The following is a 15,448-nucleotide window of genomic DNA, read 5'->3' as shown; positions in this document are numbered from 1 at the left end:
GAGGATAAATGCGTACCATCACGTTTCGGACTTTGATAAAGGTCGGTTTATCGTATCGCGACATTGCTGCTCGCGTTGGTCGAGATCCAATGACTGTTAGCAGAATATGGGATCGGTGGGTTCAGGAGGGTAATACGGAACGCCGTGCTGCATCCCAACGGCATCGTATCACTAGCAGTCGAGATGACAGGCATCTTATCCGCATGGCTGTAACGGATCGTGCAGCCACGTCTCGATCCCTGAGTCAACAGATGGGGACGTTTTCAAGACATCAACCGTCTGCACGAGCAGTTCGACGACGTTTGCAGCAGCATGGACTATCAGCTCGGAGACCATGGCTGCGGTTACCCTTGACGCTGCATCACAGACAGGAGCGCCTGCGATTGTGTACTCAACGACGAATCTGGGTGCGCGAATGGGAAAACGTCATTTTTTCGGATGAATCGAGGTTCTGTTTACAGCATCATGATGGTCGCATCCGTGTTTGGCGACATCGCGGTGAACGCACATTGGAAGCGTGTATTCGTCATCGCCATACTGGCGTATCACCCGGCGTGATGGTATGGGGTGCCATTGGTTACACGTCTCGGTCACCTCTTGTTCGCATTGACGGTACTTTGAACAGTGTACGTTACATTTCAGATGTGTTACGACCCGTGGCTCTACCCTTCATTCGATCGCTGCGAAACCCCACATTTCAGCAGGATAATGTACGACCGCATGTTGCAGTCCTGTACGAGCCTTTCTGGATAGAGAATAACGTTCTCCAGATCTCTCCCCAATTGAAAACGTCTGGTCAACGGTGGCCGAGCAACTGGCTTGTCACAATACGCCAGTCACTACTCTTGATGAACTGTGGTATCGTGTTGAAGCTGCATGGTCAGCTGTAACTGTACACGCCATCCAAGCTCTATTTGACTCAATGCCCAGACGTATCGAGGCCTTTATTACGGCCAGAGGTGGTTGTCTCAGGGTACTGATTTCTCAGGATCTATGGACCCAAATTGCGTGAAAATGTAATCACATGTGAGTTCTAGTATAATATATTTGTCTAATGAATAACCGTTTATCATCTGCATTTCTTCTTGTTGTAGCAATTTTACTGGCCAGTAGTGTATATAAAGTGCGTTGATTTCAAATACGAGTTGTAATGTAGACTGCAGTCCATCAAAACTGCATTCACCAGATGACAACATTCAAGAAATATCAAATTGGAGTGAAGTGTACTGCATGCTTGGATATACAAATGAGTAGTATTTCAGTGCGATCACACAAAGAAGGTGGGATAAAGATACCTACATTCTGCATAAAGGCAAGATTACCAGCGGGTTACTCATTCAGAGACCGCAGCTGAATGTTAGTAAGAAATCGTGTTCTGTCTCGCGTGAAAAGGAAAAGCGGCTACCAGCACGGCTCGAAATTCCACTGAGGCCGCAGCGTGGCCTGGCGAGACTGCTGTTTGTCGCTCGTTTTGGTTGTTAGTTCACGACTGAGCTGCGAATAACGAATCGATTGGTCAGGAGGGCCATAGTGAACGCTTTGCAGAATATAGCGGCCCCACGCGGCAAGTGCCCAAGAGGACAAACGTTCTGTTCGCCTGGTCGCGCAGTGTTGGGCAACAACGTAAGGTACCTTGAGTCAGAAAATGGGCTTGTTTGTAGCAAGACAGTGAGGCGACGACTGAAGCACCACGGACTGTCAGCACGGGACCCAGTGTGGCAGCACGGAGAGGGGCTCGGCCAACATTGCGCCCAACGACAACTCTGGATAGTGGAGTGGCACCAGTTCGTATTTTCAAACGATCGAAGTACCGGTGTGTGGAAGCTCCTAGGAGAACAAACTCTTCCATATTGTTTTCTTTATAGTCATACGGTCTCAGCATAGGGTGTCATTGAGCATACAGCCTCTTCACCTCTGGTTCGCGTAGCTATTAATTTGGAAAGCATACGCTACATTTCTGACGTGTTAATGACGGTGGCTATCCTCTATTTCGAGATTTCCGTGATGTTATCTTTCACCAAAATAACACAAAATCGAATGTTGACCGTTCTGCCCTGGCCAACTTCAATGCAGTTATTCGACTGTTGTCCTGCAAGCATATGCTCTGGTCTCTCATTCACTGCAAACAGTTGTGCATTGGTTGCCCAGAAACTGGCGCAGCCCCACTCGCCAGCTATTAACACTGACGAACCCTCTAAAAGAGTTATAGCAGCCAGGAATGGTGTACCCACATCTGTCATCCAAAAACCGTTCGACTCAGTGCTCGCTTGAATTAGAGTTGCTGCTGATGCACGAGGTTGTGTATTTAATTTCGCATCCTATATACCCCCATACGACCTACAAATTAAATCGTGAATTCTTTCTGCTATACTGTATACACGGAATAAGTAAAATTTTGTATTTTGCTATCCTGGAGAAAATAAATGTGTATTTCCAATAAATGTAATACAGCGCCCGTTCACAGACGTTTGTTAACGCTGGAAACATTCAGAATTATTTTGCTACTGCTGCCTTCACAATATATACTGTCGTGACAAAACTCGTGGAATAGCGATATGCACGCATACAGATAGTGGTAGTCTCGCTTACAAAAGGTATAAAAAGACAGTGTAGTCGTGGAGCTGTCATTTGTACTCAGGTGATTCATGTGAAAACGTTTCCGCCGTGATTATGGCCGCACGGTGGAGTTAACAGACATTGAACGCGGGATGGTAGTCGGAGCTAGACGCATAGGAAATTCCATTCTAGAATCGTTAAGGAAATCAGTATTCCGAGATCCGCAGTGTCAAGCATGTGCCGAGAATACAAATTTCAGGCTTCACCTCTCACCACTGACAACGCATTGGCCGACGGCCCTCACTTAATGGGCGATAGCAGCTGCGTTTCCCTAGAGAGTTGTCAGTGCTAACAGACAAGCAACACTGCGCGAAATAACCGCAGGAATCAATGTGGGATGTACGACGAACATATCCGTTAGCACAGTGGGACGAAATTTGGTGACAAATGGGCTATGGCAGCGGACGACCGACACGACTGCCCTTGCTAACAGCACGACATCGCCTGCAACGCCGCTCCTGGGCTCGTGACAAAATCGGTTGGATCCTTGACGAAAGGAAAACTATGGCCCAGTCAGATGAGTCCCGATTTCAGCTGGTAAGAGCTGACGGTAGGGTTCGGGTGTGACGGAGACCCCACGAAGCCATGGACCCAAGTTGTCAACGAGGCTCTGTGCAAGCTAGTGGTGGCTCCAAGATGATATGTGCTATGTTTACATGGAATGAACTAGGTCCACTGGTCCAATTTAATCGATCATTGACTGGAAGTGGTTATGTTCGGCTACGTGGACACCATTTGCAGCCATTCATGGACGTCATATTGACAAACAACTATGCGCCATGTCACCGATCCACAACTGTTTGCGATTGGTTGAAGAATGTTCTGAACAATTCCAACGAATGATTTGGCTACCCAGATCGACCGCATGAACTTAATCGTACATTTATGGGACGTAATTGAGAGGTTAGTTCATGCACAAAAACCTGCATCGTCAACACTTTCGTAGTCAAGTCCATGCCACGTCGAACTGCTGCACTACGCAGGGCAGATTAAAATCCGACACGATATTGGCAGGCATCCCATTACTTTTGTCACCTCCATGTAAGTAGGAAAGAAGGAAGATTAACTCTAGATTACTAAATCCTCGTAAAATTTACGATTTCAATAGGGTATCAAACAGGACATATTGTACTTAATGTGGTATGTAAGGTACCATTGGAGATCTAACAATAAACTGTAATTAACTAATGCATAACCTACACATTATTACTTCCTTTGAATAAAATGTGGAGTAGTAAGTTTACTATGATTTAGCAGCAGTGTAACGTTTCCGTCTTTAGGTTTACCATCTAGTCGAGGCCATTAGAGACAGACCACAAACTCGGACTGTTTCAAGGATGGTGAAGGAAATCGTCCGTGCTCTTTCAAAGGAACCATCCCTGCATTTGTCTGGAGCGATTTAGGGAACTCTCTGAAAACCGAGGAATTGAACCCTTGTCCTCCCGAATGCGAGTCCAATTTTATAAGTGGATTCCTCATGCACTAGCCGAACTGACTAAAGAAAAAAAAGTGTGTAACACACGTTAATTTTTTTTACTGTATAGAGTACTTTCAATCATACGGATGACTCTACAACGAAAACCCTAAATTAAATTTGAGAGATATGAAAGAAATTTTGTTCGTAGAGCCCTTCAGTGCCGGTAACTTCTGGACTTTGGCGACTAAAACGAAACACCAGGGACAATGTTTTATCGGAAAAACAAGTGATTTTTTATGGATGCCAGTAGATTTAATTTTTGTATCATAACCGCTCGTAAAATTCTTTATAGGTATTGTATCCGCTGCAAAACTGAAATTCACCCCCTTTACCTGCTACACAGGACTTCCATACAGATCGCATTTCAAGTCTAAAGCGCTCCTATAACTACGAGGGGTGGCCTGATAATGCTTGCCAAATTTTTGTTCTGTTCTCACTGTCATATCATAAATATCACTCGATGGAGCTTCTCGCTTCGCTACCTCTAGAGGGCTTAGAATTGAAGAGTGTAACATGGCGGTGTGTAACGTAACAACGTCGGTGCATCAGAAACTGTCAGTGCGAATTAGAAATTTTCGTACGCACATGAAGCACCCTCCCCTTCAGCATCACAAAGGCCAGACCACACACACCTGCACAACCTTCCATAAAGACCCGACTTGGCCCCAACCGATTTTCAGCTGTTTCCAGAACTTAAAGAACACCTTCGAGGATGTCACTTTGATAGTTATGAAGTGGTGCTAACAGAGGTGAGGTTGTGGTTCCGACAACAGTCAAACATTCTACAGTGGCGGTATTAAGAAACTGTTCTCTTGCTGGGAGGATGTGTTCGTCACCAAGGTGACTATGTTGAGAAATAAATATGTACATATGAAGAACGAGGATTCAGAATGTTAATAAAGTTTGTTGTATCTGAATCGCTTCCAGAGTTTTCACATTAAAAAAAATCAGATGCGTCACTTTTCAGCACACCTTCGTACCTCATATGCAGATTCGTGTGGTCGAACGTCCCTACAAACATTTAAGTTTAAAGAAGAAAAGTGCGTGATCTAGAACGCTCACAACAACGTGCAAATGTGCTCAGAATACAAGTCGCTTGCCCCAAAAACATTCGTATCAGCCATTCGCATGCGTCGTGTCATGAGGGATATCTGAATGATCTCGTATTCGAGGGATAAGAGAGGAACTTTGGCAACGGGAAGAAGAAAGTATCGATATAATAGGACCAAAACACATATATTTGAATGTCGCGACTTATGCTATATTTCTCTCTGCTTAACATAATTTTGCCATTTTAGCAACAAACTTTTCTACTGACCCGAGAAGATTGCACAGCTATTCAGTCTTCATAGTGCAGGTGTGGGACTGGAATGATATGGTCAAAGCAAAATCAAATGGTTCAAATGCCTCTGAGCACTATGGGACTTAACTTCTGAGGTCATCAGTCCCCTAGAACTTAGAACTACTTAAACCTAACTAACCTAAGGACATCACACACATCCATGCCCGAGGCAGGATTCGAACCTGCGACCGTAGTGGTCGCGCGGTTCCAGACTAGCGCCTAGAACCGCTCGGCCACCCGGGCCGGCGTGGTCAAAGCTAAGTGGAACGTACCAATATGCACATCTGACTAAAATAACTTTTTCCATAAGCAGCATCAGTTCTGCATTATCAAACTCTACACTAATTACATGTCCGAACGATGATATTGGTATGTCAAAGTCATAAGCTGCCTTTTGCCAAGCATACTGTAACATAGGCTTTTACTTCTGTGCGGAATGATGTCTGATGAGGAAATAACGATCGTGTGACTTTACTTGTGGTTTTTACATTGCAATGTTCCAAAACCAACGGTTCTTCTCTTGTGTAGCTTATGTTGACTATAGAAGGGCACATCAACAGTCTGATAATATTTTGTTGTCTTCGGTGTGTTTTTAGTCCTTTTATATCGACATTTTGTTTCTTCATGTTAGCAAAGTTCTCTCTTAGATAAGAACAGGCGATCATTCAAATTTCTTTCGTGGTAAGATTACCAGTTTTACATTGCTCGTATCACTGTTCTTTGGGATGAGCGATTTGTATTTTAACCAAGCACGTTTTCCTGCGATTCTGATCGTCCGATGCCACGTCGTTCCCTTATCAGTTGCACCACCCATTAGAAATATCAGCCATATTTCAAGCCACTCTTCGACTTCTACACTGTCATTTACTTTAATCCTCGTTTCTGCCACGTGAACAATTGCGAAAATTCTTCGACGTCCACCTTGCGTTAGGCATACTTACCACTCTGTACTTCCTTCGAAGTTCTGCGGCAGACATAGCAGAAAACACCATTTTGTCTGCGCAATAGTAATTTCCACAAATAAGAGCATTCTTTCAGCGTTTCGGTGTAGACCTTCCAATATATTGACCATCTAAGGGCGCTTATTGACTTCTTATTGGTACTAGGAATACTGACGTACAATATTGATGATTCGAAAATATTTTCACTATTTTCAATACCTACTGAGCGTGTGAGATCGAGGATTGACGGTTTAACAATATTCGGCGTTCAGTTGTTAATAGAGCTTCAACAACCAGCCACATGGTACTTATCATTCCTCAGATTCAGTTTTCCAAGTAGTCTTTTAACTCAAAACAATTTTAATACCACGGGGCAGGGGTAATCGTTGCGTTTATCACTTTATGTTGGTCAATGTAGGATGCAGTGTGGAGTGTGGAAAAAAGACTTGTACTTCAGAAAGTACAAATACCGGGTGATCAAAAAGTCAGTATAAATTTGAAAACTGAATAAATCACGGAATAATGTAGATAGAGAGGTACAAATTGACATACATGCTTGAAATGACATGGGGTTTTATTACAACCAAAAAAATACAAACGTTCAATAAATGTCCCACAGATGGCGCTTCATCTGATCAGAATAGCAATAATTAGCATAAAAAAGTAAGACAAAGCAAAGATTATGTTCTTTACAGGAAATGCTCAATATGTCCACCATCATTCCTCAGCAATAGCTGTAGTCGAGGAATAATGTTGTGAACAGCACTGTAAAGCATGTCCGGAGTTATGGTGAGGCTTTGGCATCGGATGTTGTCTTACAGCATCCCTAGAGATGTCGGTCGATCACGATACACTTGCGACTTCAGCTAACCGCAAAGCCAATAATCGCACGGACTGAGGTCTGGGGACCTGGGAGGCCAAGCATGACGAAAGTGGCGGCTGAGCACACGATCATCACCAAACGACGCGCGAAAGAGATCTTTCACGCGTCTAGCAATATGGGGTGTTTTTTCGGTTCTAATAAAATCCCATGTCATTCCAAGCATGTGTGTCAATTTTTACCTCTCTGTCTACATTATTCCGTGGTTTATTAAGTTTTCAAATTTATACTGACTTTTTGATCACCCGGTATATTTGCTATGATTACTAAGAGGTCTCCGAAGTACATGTCAGCCTCACAGCATTATCATAACTGTAAAAATAAAAGTTTTACGTTAATTGTCTGAATATATCGTTTCAGGACAGAGATCGTTACTTCAAAGGTTCTCTCTCATTATCGTATCCTGGTTCTTTATTTTATGTCGTATCAAAGTTATCGATCTCTCATAGAATGCAGGGCTCATCCGAAAGTATTATACGAAACCTTTCGGGTCCGTAGCTATAATTTTACTCAGAAATTAACATACAAAAAGTCATTCCTCTTTTTTATTGTTTTCTGTTGTTTACTATCCATAACTAAAATAACAGCGACGCACGCATTTATTATGGCGTTGCCAACTGACAGTATTATTGATGTTGCGAGAATCGCTTCAGTATATCGAGAGTTTGACAAAGTAATGTTCCCAATAAGTACAGAACATGTAGTGGAACTGAAGTCGTCACTCACCAGCCTTCCCCGTGGAGTTCCCAGCTGACGACGTCTCACCCTCGGCAGCTACTGCGTGGCGCTGCCCGCTCTCCTGCGCTGGCTGCCCGTGGCCTGCGGTGTCTTCGGCCGGTGGAGCTCCCACCTCCGGAATATCGTGAGCGGCTGGTGTGCCCGCCATGTCTGTCGATTCGCCCATCTGGCCGCCTAAGCACTGCCTCTGTACTCGCAGCGGCAGCTTTTATTCTTCAGAGTCACCTCGCTAATCCCACAAGAACGCTTATCGCTGCGTGGCTCCGTCGCAGTACCCTGATTAGCTGCCTGTACCGTTGAGTCGACGCGGTCTCGCAGCAGTGACACTAATACACCTTGTGTCGCGAGACTTTGTATCAGCGCTTTACGTATAACTCCCAGCACTTCTACAATTTTCATCTCCGTCTCCTGCATCTACATCTATACAGGGTGGTCCATTGATAGTGACCCGGCCAAATATCTCACGAAATAAGCATCAAACTAAAAAACTACAAAGAACGAAACTCGTCTAGCTTGAAGGGGGAAACCAGATGGTGCTATGGTTGGCCCGCTAGATGGCGCTGCCATACGTCAAACGGATAACAACTGCGTTTTTTTAATAGGAACCCCCATTTTTTATTACATATTCGTGTAGTACCTAAAGAAATATGAATGTTTTAATTGGACCACATTTTTCGCTTTGTGATAGATGGCGCTGTAATAGTCACAAACTTATAAGTACGTGGTATCACGTAACATACCGCCAGTGCGAACGGTATTTGTTTCGTGATACATTACCCGTGTCAAAATGGGCCATTTACCAATTGCGGAAAAGGTCGATATCGTGTTGATGTATGGCTATCGTGATCAAAATGCCCAACGGGCGTGTGCTATGTATGCTGCTCGGTATCCCGTACGACATCATCCAAGTGTCCGGATCGTTCGCCGGATAGTTACGTTATCTAAGGAAACAGGAAGGGTTCAGCCACATGTGAAACGTCAACCACCACCTGCAACAAATGATGATGCCCAAGTAGGCGTTTTAGCTGCTGTCGCGGTTAATTCGCACATCAGTAGCAGACAAAATGCGCGAGAATCGGGAATCTTAAAAACGTCGGTGTTGAGAATGCTAGATCAACATCGATTGCACCCGCACCAGGAATTGCAAGGCGACGACTTTGAACGTCGTGTACAGTTCTGCCACTGGGCGCAAGAGAAATTATGGAACGATGACAGATTTTTTGTACGCGTTCTATTTGGCGACGAAGCGTCATTCACCAACAGCGGTAGCGTAAACCGGCATTATATGCACTACTGGGCAACGGAAAATCCACGATGGCTGCGACAAGTGGAACATCAGCGACCTTGGCGGGTTAATGTATGGTGCGGCATTACGGGAGGAAGGATAATTGGCCCCCATTTTATCGATGGCAATCTCAATGGTGCAATGTATGCTGATTTCCTACGTAATGTTCTACCGATGTTACTACAAGATGTTTCACTGCATGACAGAATGGCGATGTACTTCCAACATGATGGACGTCCGGCACATAGCTCGCGTGCGGTTGAAGAGGTATTGAATAGCATATTTCATGACAGGTGGATTGGCCGCACGTTCACCGGATCTGACGTCCCCGGATTTCTTTCTGTGGGGAAAGTTGAAGGATATTTGCTATCGTGATCCACCGACAACGCCTGACAACATGCGTCAGCGCATTGTCAATGCCTGTGCGAACATTACGGAAGGCTAACTACTCGCTATTGAGAGGAATGTCGTTACACGTATTGCTAAATGCATTGATGTTGACGGACATCATTTTTTAACATTTATTGCATTAATTTGGTATTTACAGGTAATCACGCTGTAACAGCATGCGTTCTCAGAAATGATAAGTTCACAAAGGTACATGTATCACATTGGAACAACCGAAATAAAATGTTCGAACGTACCTACGTTCTGTATTTTAATTTAAAAAACCTACCTGTTACCAACTGTTCGTCTAAAACTGTGAGCCATATGTTTGTGACTATTACAGCGCCATCTATCACAAAGCGAAAAAAGTGGTCCAACTAAAACATTCATATTTCTTTACGTACTACAAGAATATATAATAAAAAATGGGGGTTCCTATTTTAAAAACACGCAATTAATATCCGTTTGACCTATGGCAGCGGCATCTCGTTGGCCAACCATAGCGCCATCTGGTTTCCCCTTTCAAGCTAGACAAGTTTCGTTCTTTGTAGTTTTTTCGTTTGACGCTTATTTCGTGAGATATTTGGCCCGGTCACGATCAATGGACCACACTGTATTTTACAAGTCATCTTGTGGTGCGAGGTAGAAGCTACTTCTGATACCTCTATCAGATCGTCCGTTACTTGTTCTATTCGCGAATGGTACACAGGAAGAAATATGTCGCTAAACCTCTCGTTGCGATCATTTCGCGGGGTGTGTGAGAACAAGTAATAAAGGTTCTCGCACAATCAATACAACTTTTGAAATGCCCTCTATTTCTGTTACAGTAAGTTGGTAGCACTGGTCGTTGCACTGTTGTCCTCTGTCTTCTTTCTGGTTATTAATGGGCCGTTTCACGACGGAACAGCGTGTTGCCATAGCCAAAACTTATTACAAATGTGGTGAATGTTATGCAGAGACTGTTCGCAAACTCTGTGGAATGTTTGGTCAACTTAATACACTTAATAGGTCGACTGTGATGAGACTGAGTGCCGAATTTGAAGAAGAAGAAGAAAAAAAAAAACAGTTCGGTTGCGGACGTTAAATCCTCGGGACGACAACTTGTTAGTCCTTCTGCGACAAACATTGTCACCGTGACTGATAATGTCGCAGTAAGTGTAGGGAAATCTAGTCTCCTAACTGCACAGCGATCGGGTATTACCAGAACAACGAGGGACGTAATGATGCAATTCAATAAGAAGTTGATTTTATTCAGGATTCCAATGCGCCATATTATTCCACACTCTTCTTGCTACAAAGCGTTCAGTGTGACGGTCTTAAGCCATCTTACTGGGAAGGCCTGTGCACCCGCGTGGTAACACTCTACTGGTCGACGTCTGAGCTAAGGTCTTGCTGAATCAATAACGCCCCCATCGTCCCCCAGAGTGCATCCTTCATTGGGCCAAAGAGATGGAAATCGGAAGGTACGACATCCGAGCTGCAGGGACGATGTGGAAGAACAGTCCAGTGAAGTTTTGTGAGCTCCTCTCGGGTGCACAGAGTTGTGTGAAGCCTTGCGTTGTCATGGAGAAGGAGAAGTTCGTTTGATTTTTGTGACGAAAAAAACATTGAAGCCGTTTCTTCCGTTTCCTGTGGGTAGTACAATACACTTCAGAGTTGATCGTTTCACCAAGAGGGAGGACATCAAACAGATTAACACCTGCATAAGACGGTCGCCATGACTTTACCAACTAAGGGTGCGGCTTTGAACTTTTTCTACAGAGGAAAGGTGGTGCGCCGTCACTCCATGGATTTCCGTTTTGTTTCTATCGCTCCATGGACTGCCGTTTTGTTCGCGGTACGAAGTGATGAACCCATGTTTCATCACCTGTGAAGATGCTTGACAGCAAACTGTCACGGTCAGCCTCGTAACGCGGAAGCAATTCTGTACAGATGGTCCTTCATTGCTCTTTATGGTCTTCGGTTAGGCGGCGAGGAATCCAGCGGGAACACACGTCAACTGGTGTACGAGTGTGTGAGCACTACCAACAGAGACGTCCAGTAGAGCAGCGAGATGTTTGGCTGTGATCCGTCGATCACCTCCAATGAGAGTGTCCGCACGTTCCAGCACTGCAGGAGTCACAGCTGTGTGCGGCCAGCAGACACGCGGGAAATCGGACGGGTTTGCGCGACCTTGTTGCGATGATGACAGACGGCCTCGCCCAGGGCCGGCGCAAGGCACGTGCGAAACGTGCGGCCGCACGGGGCGGCACTTCCCGAGGGGCGGCAAATCAACCGTCCCCCCCCCCTTTTTTTATACACTCAACATTCATGGCCAAGAGGGGATTCGAAACCAAACCTTGGAGGGAGCAGCTTCGGGAACTGTGGCATGGCGCCTCGACTACCTGCCGGCCGCCCCTGTTGAACAAGGGGAGGGAGTAGGACTAATTTCTTCCTCGCCACTGTGGCAGCACCGTCGTGTTTACGCCGGAGGAACAGAGAGGGGGAAGCAGTCTGGCGTACACGCCAGTATTCTTACCATATGAGTGGTGCGCTGACCGCCTGTTGGGTTAAATAGTGTGTAAGGTTAGGGACTGACGACCTTAGCAGTTAAGTCCCATAATATTTCACACACATTCGAACATTTTTCTAAATTCACAAGGTTTATTAAAATTGGCTAGATTTCTTCAATCAGATTTGACTCAATTTTTGAGCTGGTGCCCAGCGACTGTTTTGTACAAATCAGTAGAGAATGTCACCAATCAGTCGCAATTTTTATTTTTATTTTCCAGATCTACATAGATTTCGGGCACAGTGTGGCTATTCTCAATGCTTTGAGCTATGTTTACATCTATACCGTCATGTTGAACGTAACTGTCAACATGGTTTAGATGGTTGGTTGGTTGGTTTGGGGAAGGAGACCAGACAGCGAGGTCATCGGTCTCATCGGATTAGGGAAGGATGGGGAAGGAAGTCGGCCGTGCCCTTTGAAAGGAACCATCCCGGCATTTGCCTGGAGCGATTTAGGGAAATCACAGAAAACCTAAATCAGGATGGCCGGACGCGGGATTGAACCGTCGTCCTCCCGAATGCGAGTCCAGTGTCTAACCACTGCGCCACCTCGCTCGGTGATGGTTTAGATGTAAGCACGTATTAAAAGCTTTGAGACTGGCCACTCAGTGGATGAAACCTAGGTAGATCTGAAAAGTAAAAACAAAAATTGCAATTGATTGCTTACATTTCCTACAGAATTCTTTAAATAAAATTCCACAAACGTTTTGTAAAAAAAAAAAAAGAAAAAGAAAAAAAAAAAAGAAAACGGGGGGGGCGGCAATTTAACAGCTCGCACGGGGCGGCACTTGGGCTTGCGCCGGCCCTGGCCTCGTCCAACGACTCACCGTACTTTTGTTCACTGCCAGTTCTTCGTAGATGTCCTGCAAGCGCCCGCGAATATCTGTGATGCTCTGGTTTCCCACCAAACGAAACTCAATGACAGCTCTTTGCTTGGAACGCACTTCTGTTACAAGCGGCATTTTTAACGTTACGTAAGGCGACGCCGCTTATCGGGACTTCGTGAAGCTATAGGGGCTGAGGCGGAATATTCCTGTTTTTTTGCAACCGAAATTAGCCCGAAACAAAATGTGTTGCATACTCTCGGAGCAGGTAGCGAATTCTGAAAGGAGATCTGCACCTTTGGGCCTAAAAAATCCAATGACACAAAAAGTGAAGCCAAACGGTAAAGAAAAGCGCCCACTGGATACCTGCGACACAGAGATAAGACAACAGTTTCATCCAGAAAATAATGTTCACTGATTAGGCACATTTTCTGTTGAATGGCATAGAAAACCTTCGAATAATTGTGGAGGCGCCACTAGATTCACAACGAGTGATTATCTGAAGTGGGATTTGGGCTGAGGGCATAATTGGACCGTAATTCTTCGAAGATGGCGCCGGAAACGCAGTGGATGGCGAACGCTAGCACAATATTAACAGTTTTTGTGATCCGAACTGGCTCGTTTAAATGCTGAATATGTTACGTTTCAACAAGACGGTGCAACCTGCCACACATCGATTACAACGATGGACTTATTACGAGAGAGGTTCTCTGGTCGAGTGATTTCTCACAACGGTGACGGCAAGTTGTCTCCCAGATCTTTTAATCTGACACGATGTGATTTTTTTTCGGGGGGGGCGGGGGGGGCTGTACGAAAATTGGTGTGTACGCAAACAAACGACGATGGCTTCCAGAACTGCAGGCCGAGATTCAGCCAGTAATTTCAGGACTAGAAATGCAAGTACGAGTATATCGAAAAGTTATAGAAAAATTCATAGAAAGTACGAGTGCGTGTCTGCAGAGTCGTGGACAACATTAGAATAATATTGTTTCTCACACATAATCACGGGTAGCGTAAACTGGAATAATGTACTGCCGGAAAAAAATAGTACACCGTTTTAGATGGTTCCAATTCACTCAAGATTTATTGTTGCAACAATACGTATGGATTACGTGAAATGATTACATTTGCAGATCAATAGCACGAGCGGTTCTAAGGTCCAGGTAACCGACCCATGCTGAAACATCTATATTAGTACGTGGTGTAGCCTCCATGGACAGCAATGCATGTGCTGACTCCGGCATCCATTCGATCGTACAGATGGTGAATACTGTCTTGGCATACGTTATACCATGCCTGCTCGACCTATTCATGTGGTTCGGTGGGAGTTGTTGGTTGAAGAATCGCACGAGTCGCTTCTCGTCCCATCATATCCAACACACGCTCGATTGGAGACAAGTCCACAGATCATGCTGCAGGTGTTGCGAGCACGCTAAGTTTCAGGGGTAGTGCGTGGGCGAGCGTTATCCTGTTGGAACAACACATCACCTTCCTGTTGAAAGAATGGCAAAAGAACGGGTTTAACAACATTCTACACGTATCGAGCGCTGGTTAGCGTCCCCTCCAGAAACACCAAAAGTGAACGGAAGTTGTAGCTTACCGCGTCCCTGACCATAAGACCTGAGGTGGGGCCAGTGTGTATTGGATGAATGCACTCTATAAGTCAGGGCTCACCAGGTCTACGCCGTATACGCGAACGACCATCATATGCAAGCAGGCAGAATCTGCTTTCGTCGCTGAAGACCTCGGCACCCTATTCCATCTTCCAGGTGATAACTGAAGCCACCAGTCAGGCAGTGGGCGTCGATGCAGTGGCGTGAGTGGAAGACAGGCTAGAGGTGTGCATGCCCGTAGTTCCATTGCTAATAACAGGTTCGCCACAGTTCGTGTTGACATGTCTAGTTCATAAGCTCTCTTATCTGTGCTCTGGTATCTGTACGATCTGCCAATGCTGCCCTTACAATATGACGATCCAGGCGGGCGTCTGTGCTGCGTGGACGTGCCGAAACCTCGTCTACGGCTGTGAGAACGTTCACGTGACCATTGATACCAGCATCATTACACAACTGACGCAGCACGTCCAAATTGTGTGGTAGTTCTCCGAAAGGATCTACCTGCCATTCGGAAGGCCACAATTTTCCGCTTTTAAAGTAGCTCACATGGCTATGGGAAGCATGAGTGCGCCTCCGTGGCTTGGTGCCTGTTTGCTTCACATGTTAGCACCACTCTGGCCCTTCTAGCTGTGAGCATCCACTATTAAAGAATAGACATAGGTGGCGCTCGTCTAGCTATGTCACCACGCTGCCTTTTTTGGCTATCCCCCAGGTGGCATATCTCATCATCTGATCAACATCGACATCGTTTTTCCAGGTGTACTAATTTTTTCTGGCAGCGTATGTAAATATATT

At 45.3% G+C, this 15,448-nt stretch overlaps 1 protein-coding gene and 1 non-coding gene across 2 annotated transcripts in view; both read right to left on the bottom strand.

Annotated features, from left to right (window-relative positions):
• The window catches only part of LOC126259584 (peptide transporter family 1-like), a 422,849-nt gene extending 414,690 nt beyond the window's left edge, over positions 1 to 8,159 (bottom strand). Inside the window, exon 1 of the mRNA XM_049956492.1 lies at positions 7,983 to 8,159. Within this exon, the coding sequence (XP_049812449.1) occupies positions 7,983 to 8,142 (160 nt within the window). The 5' untranslated portion in view covers positions 8,143 to 8,159. The remainder of the gene's footprint in view (positions 1 to 7,982) is intronic.
• Positions 5,597 to 5,678, bottom strand: Trnas-gga (transfer RNA serine (anticodon GGA)). Its single transcript is given in 2 exon segments — positions 5,597 to 5,631; positions 5,641 to 5,678. It is a non-coding gene; the product is annotated as a tRNA-Ser (tRNA).
• Positions 8,160 to 15,448: the final 7,289 nt, after the last annotated feature.

This window comes from Schistocerca nitens, chromosome 5 (assembly GCF_023898315.1).
Source record: "Schistocerca nitens isolate TAMUIC-IGC-003100 chromosome 5, iqSchNite1.1, whole genome shotgun sequence".
NCBI classification, from domain to species: Eukaryota; Metazoa; Arthropoda; class Insecta; order Orthoptera; family Acrididae; genus Schistocerca; species Schistocerca nitens.
The sequence above is the reverse complement of the archived record's forward strand: the minus strand, read 5'-3'. Positions and strand labels throughout refer to the sequence as shown.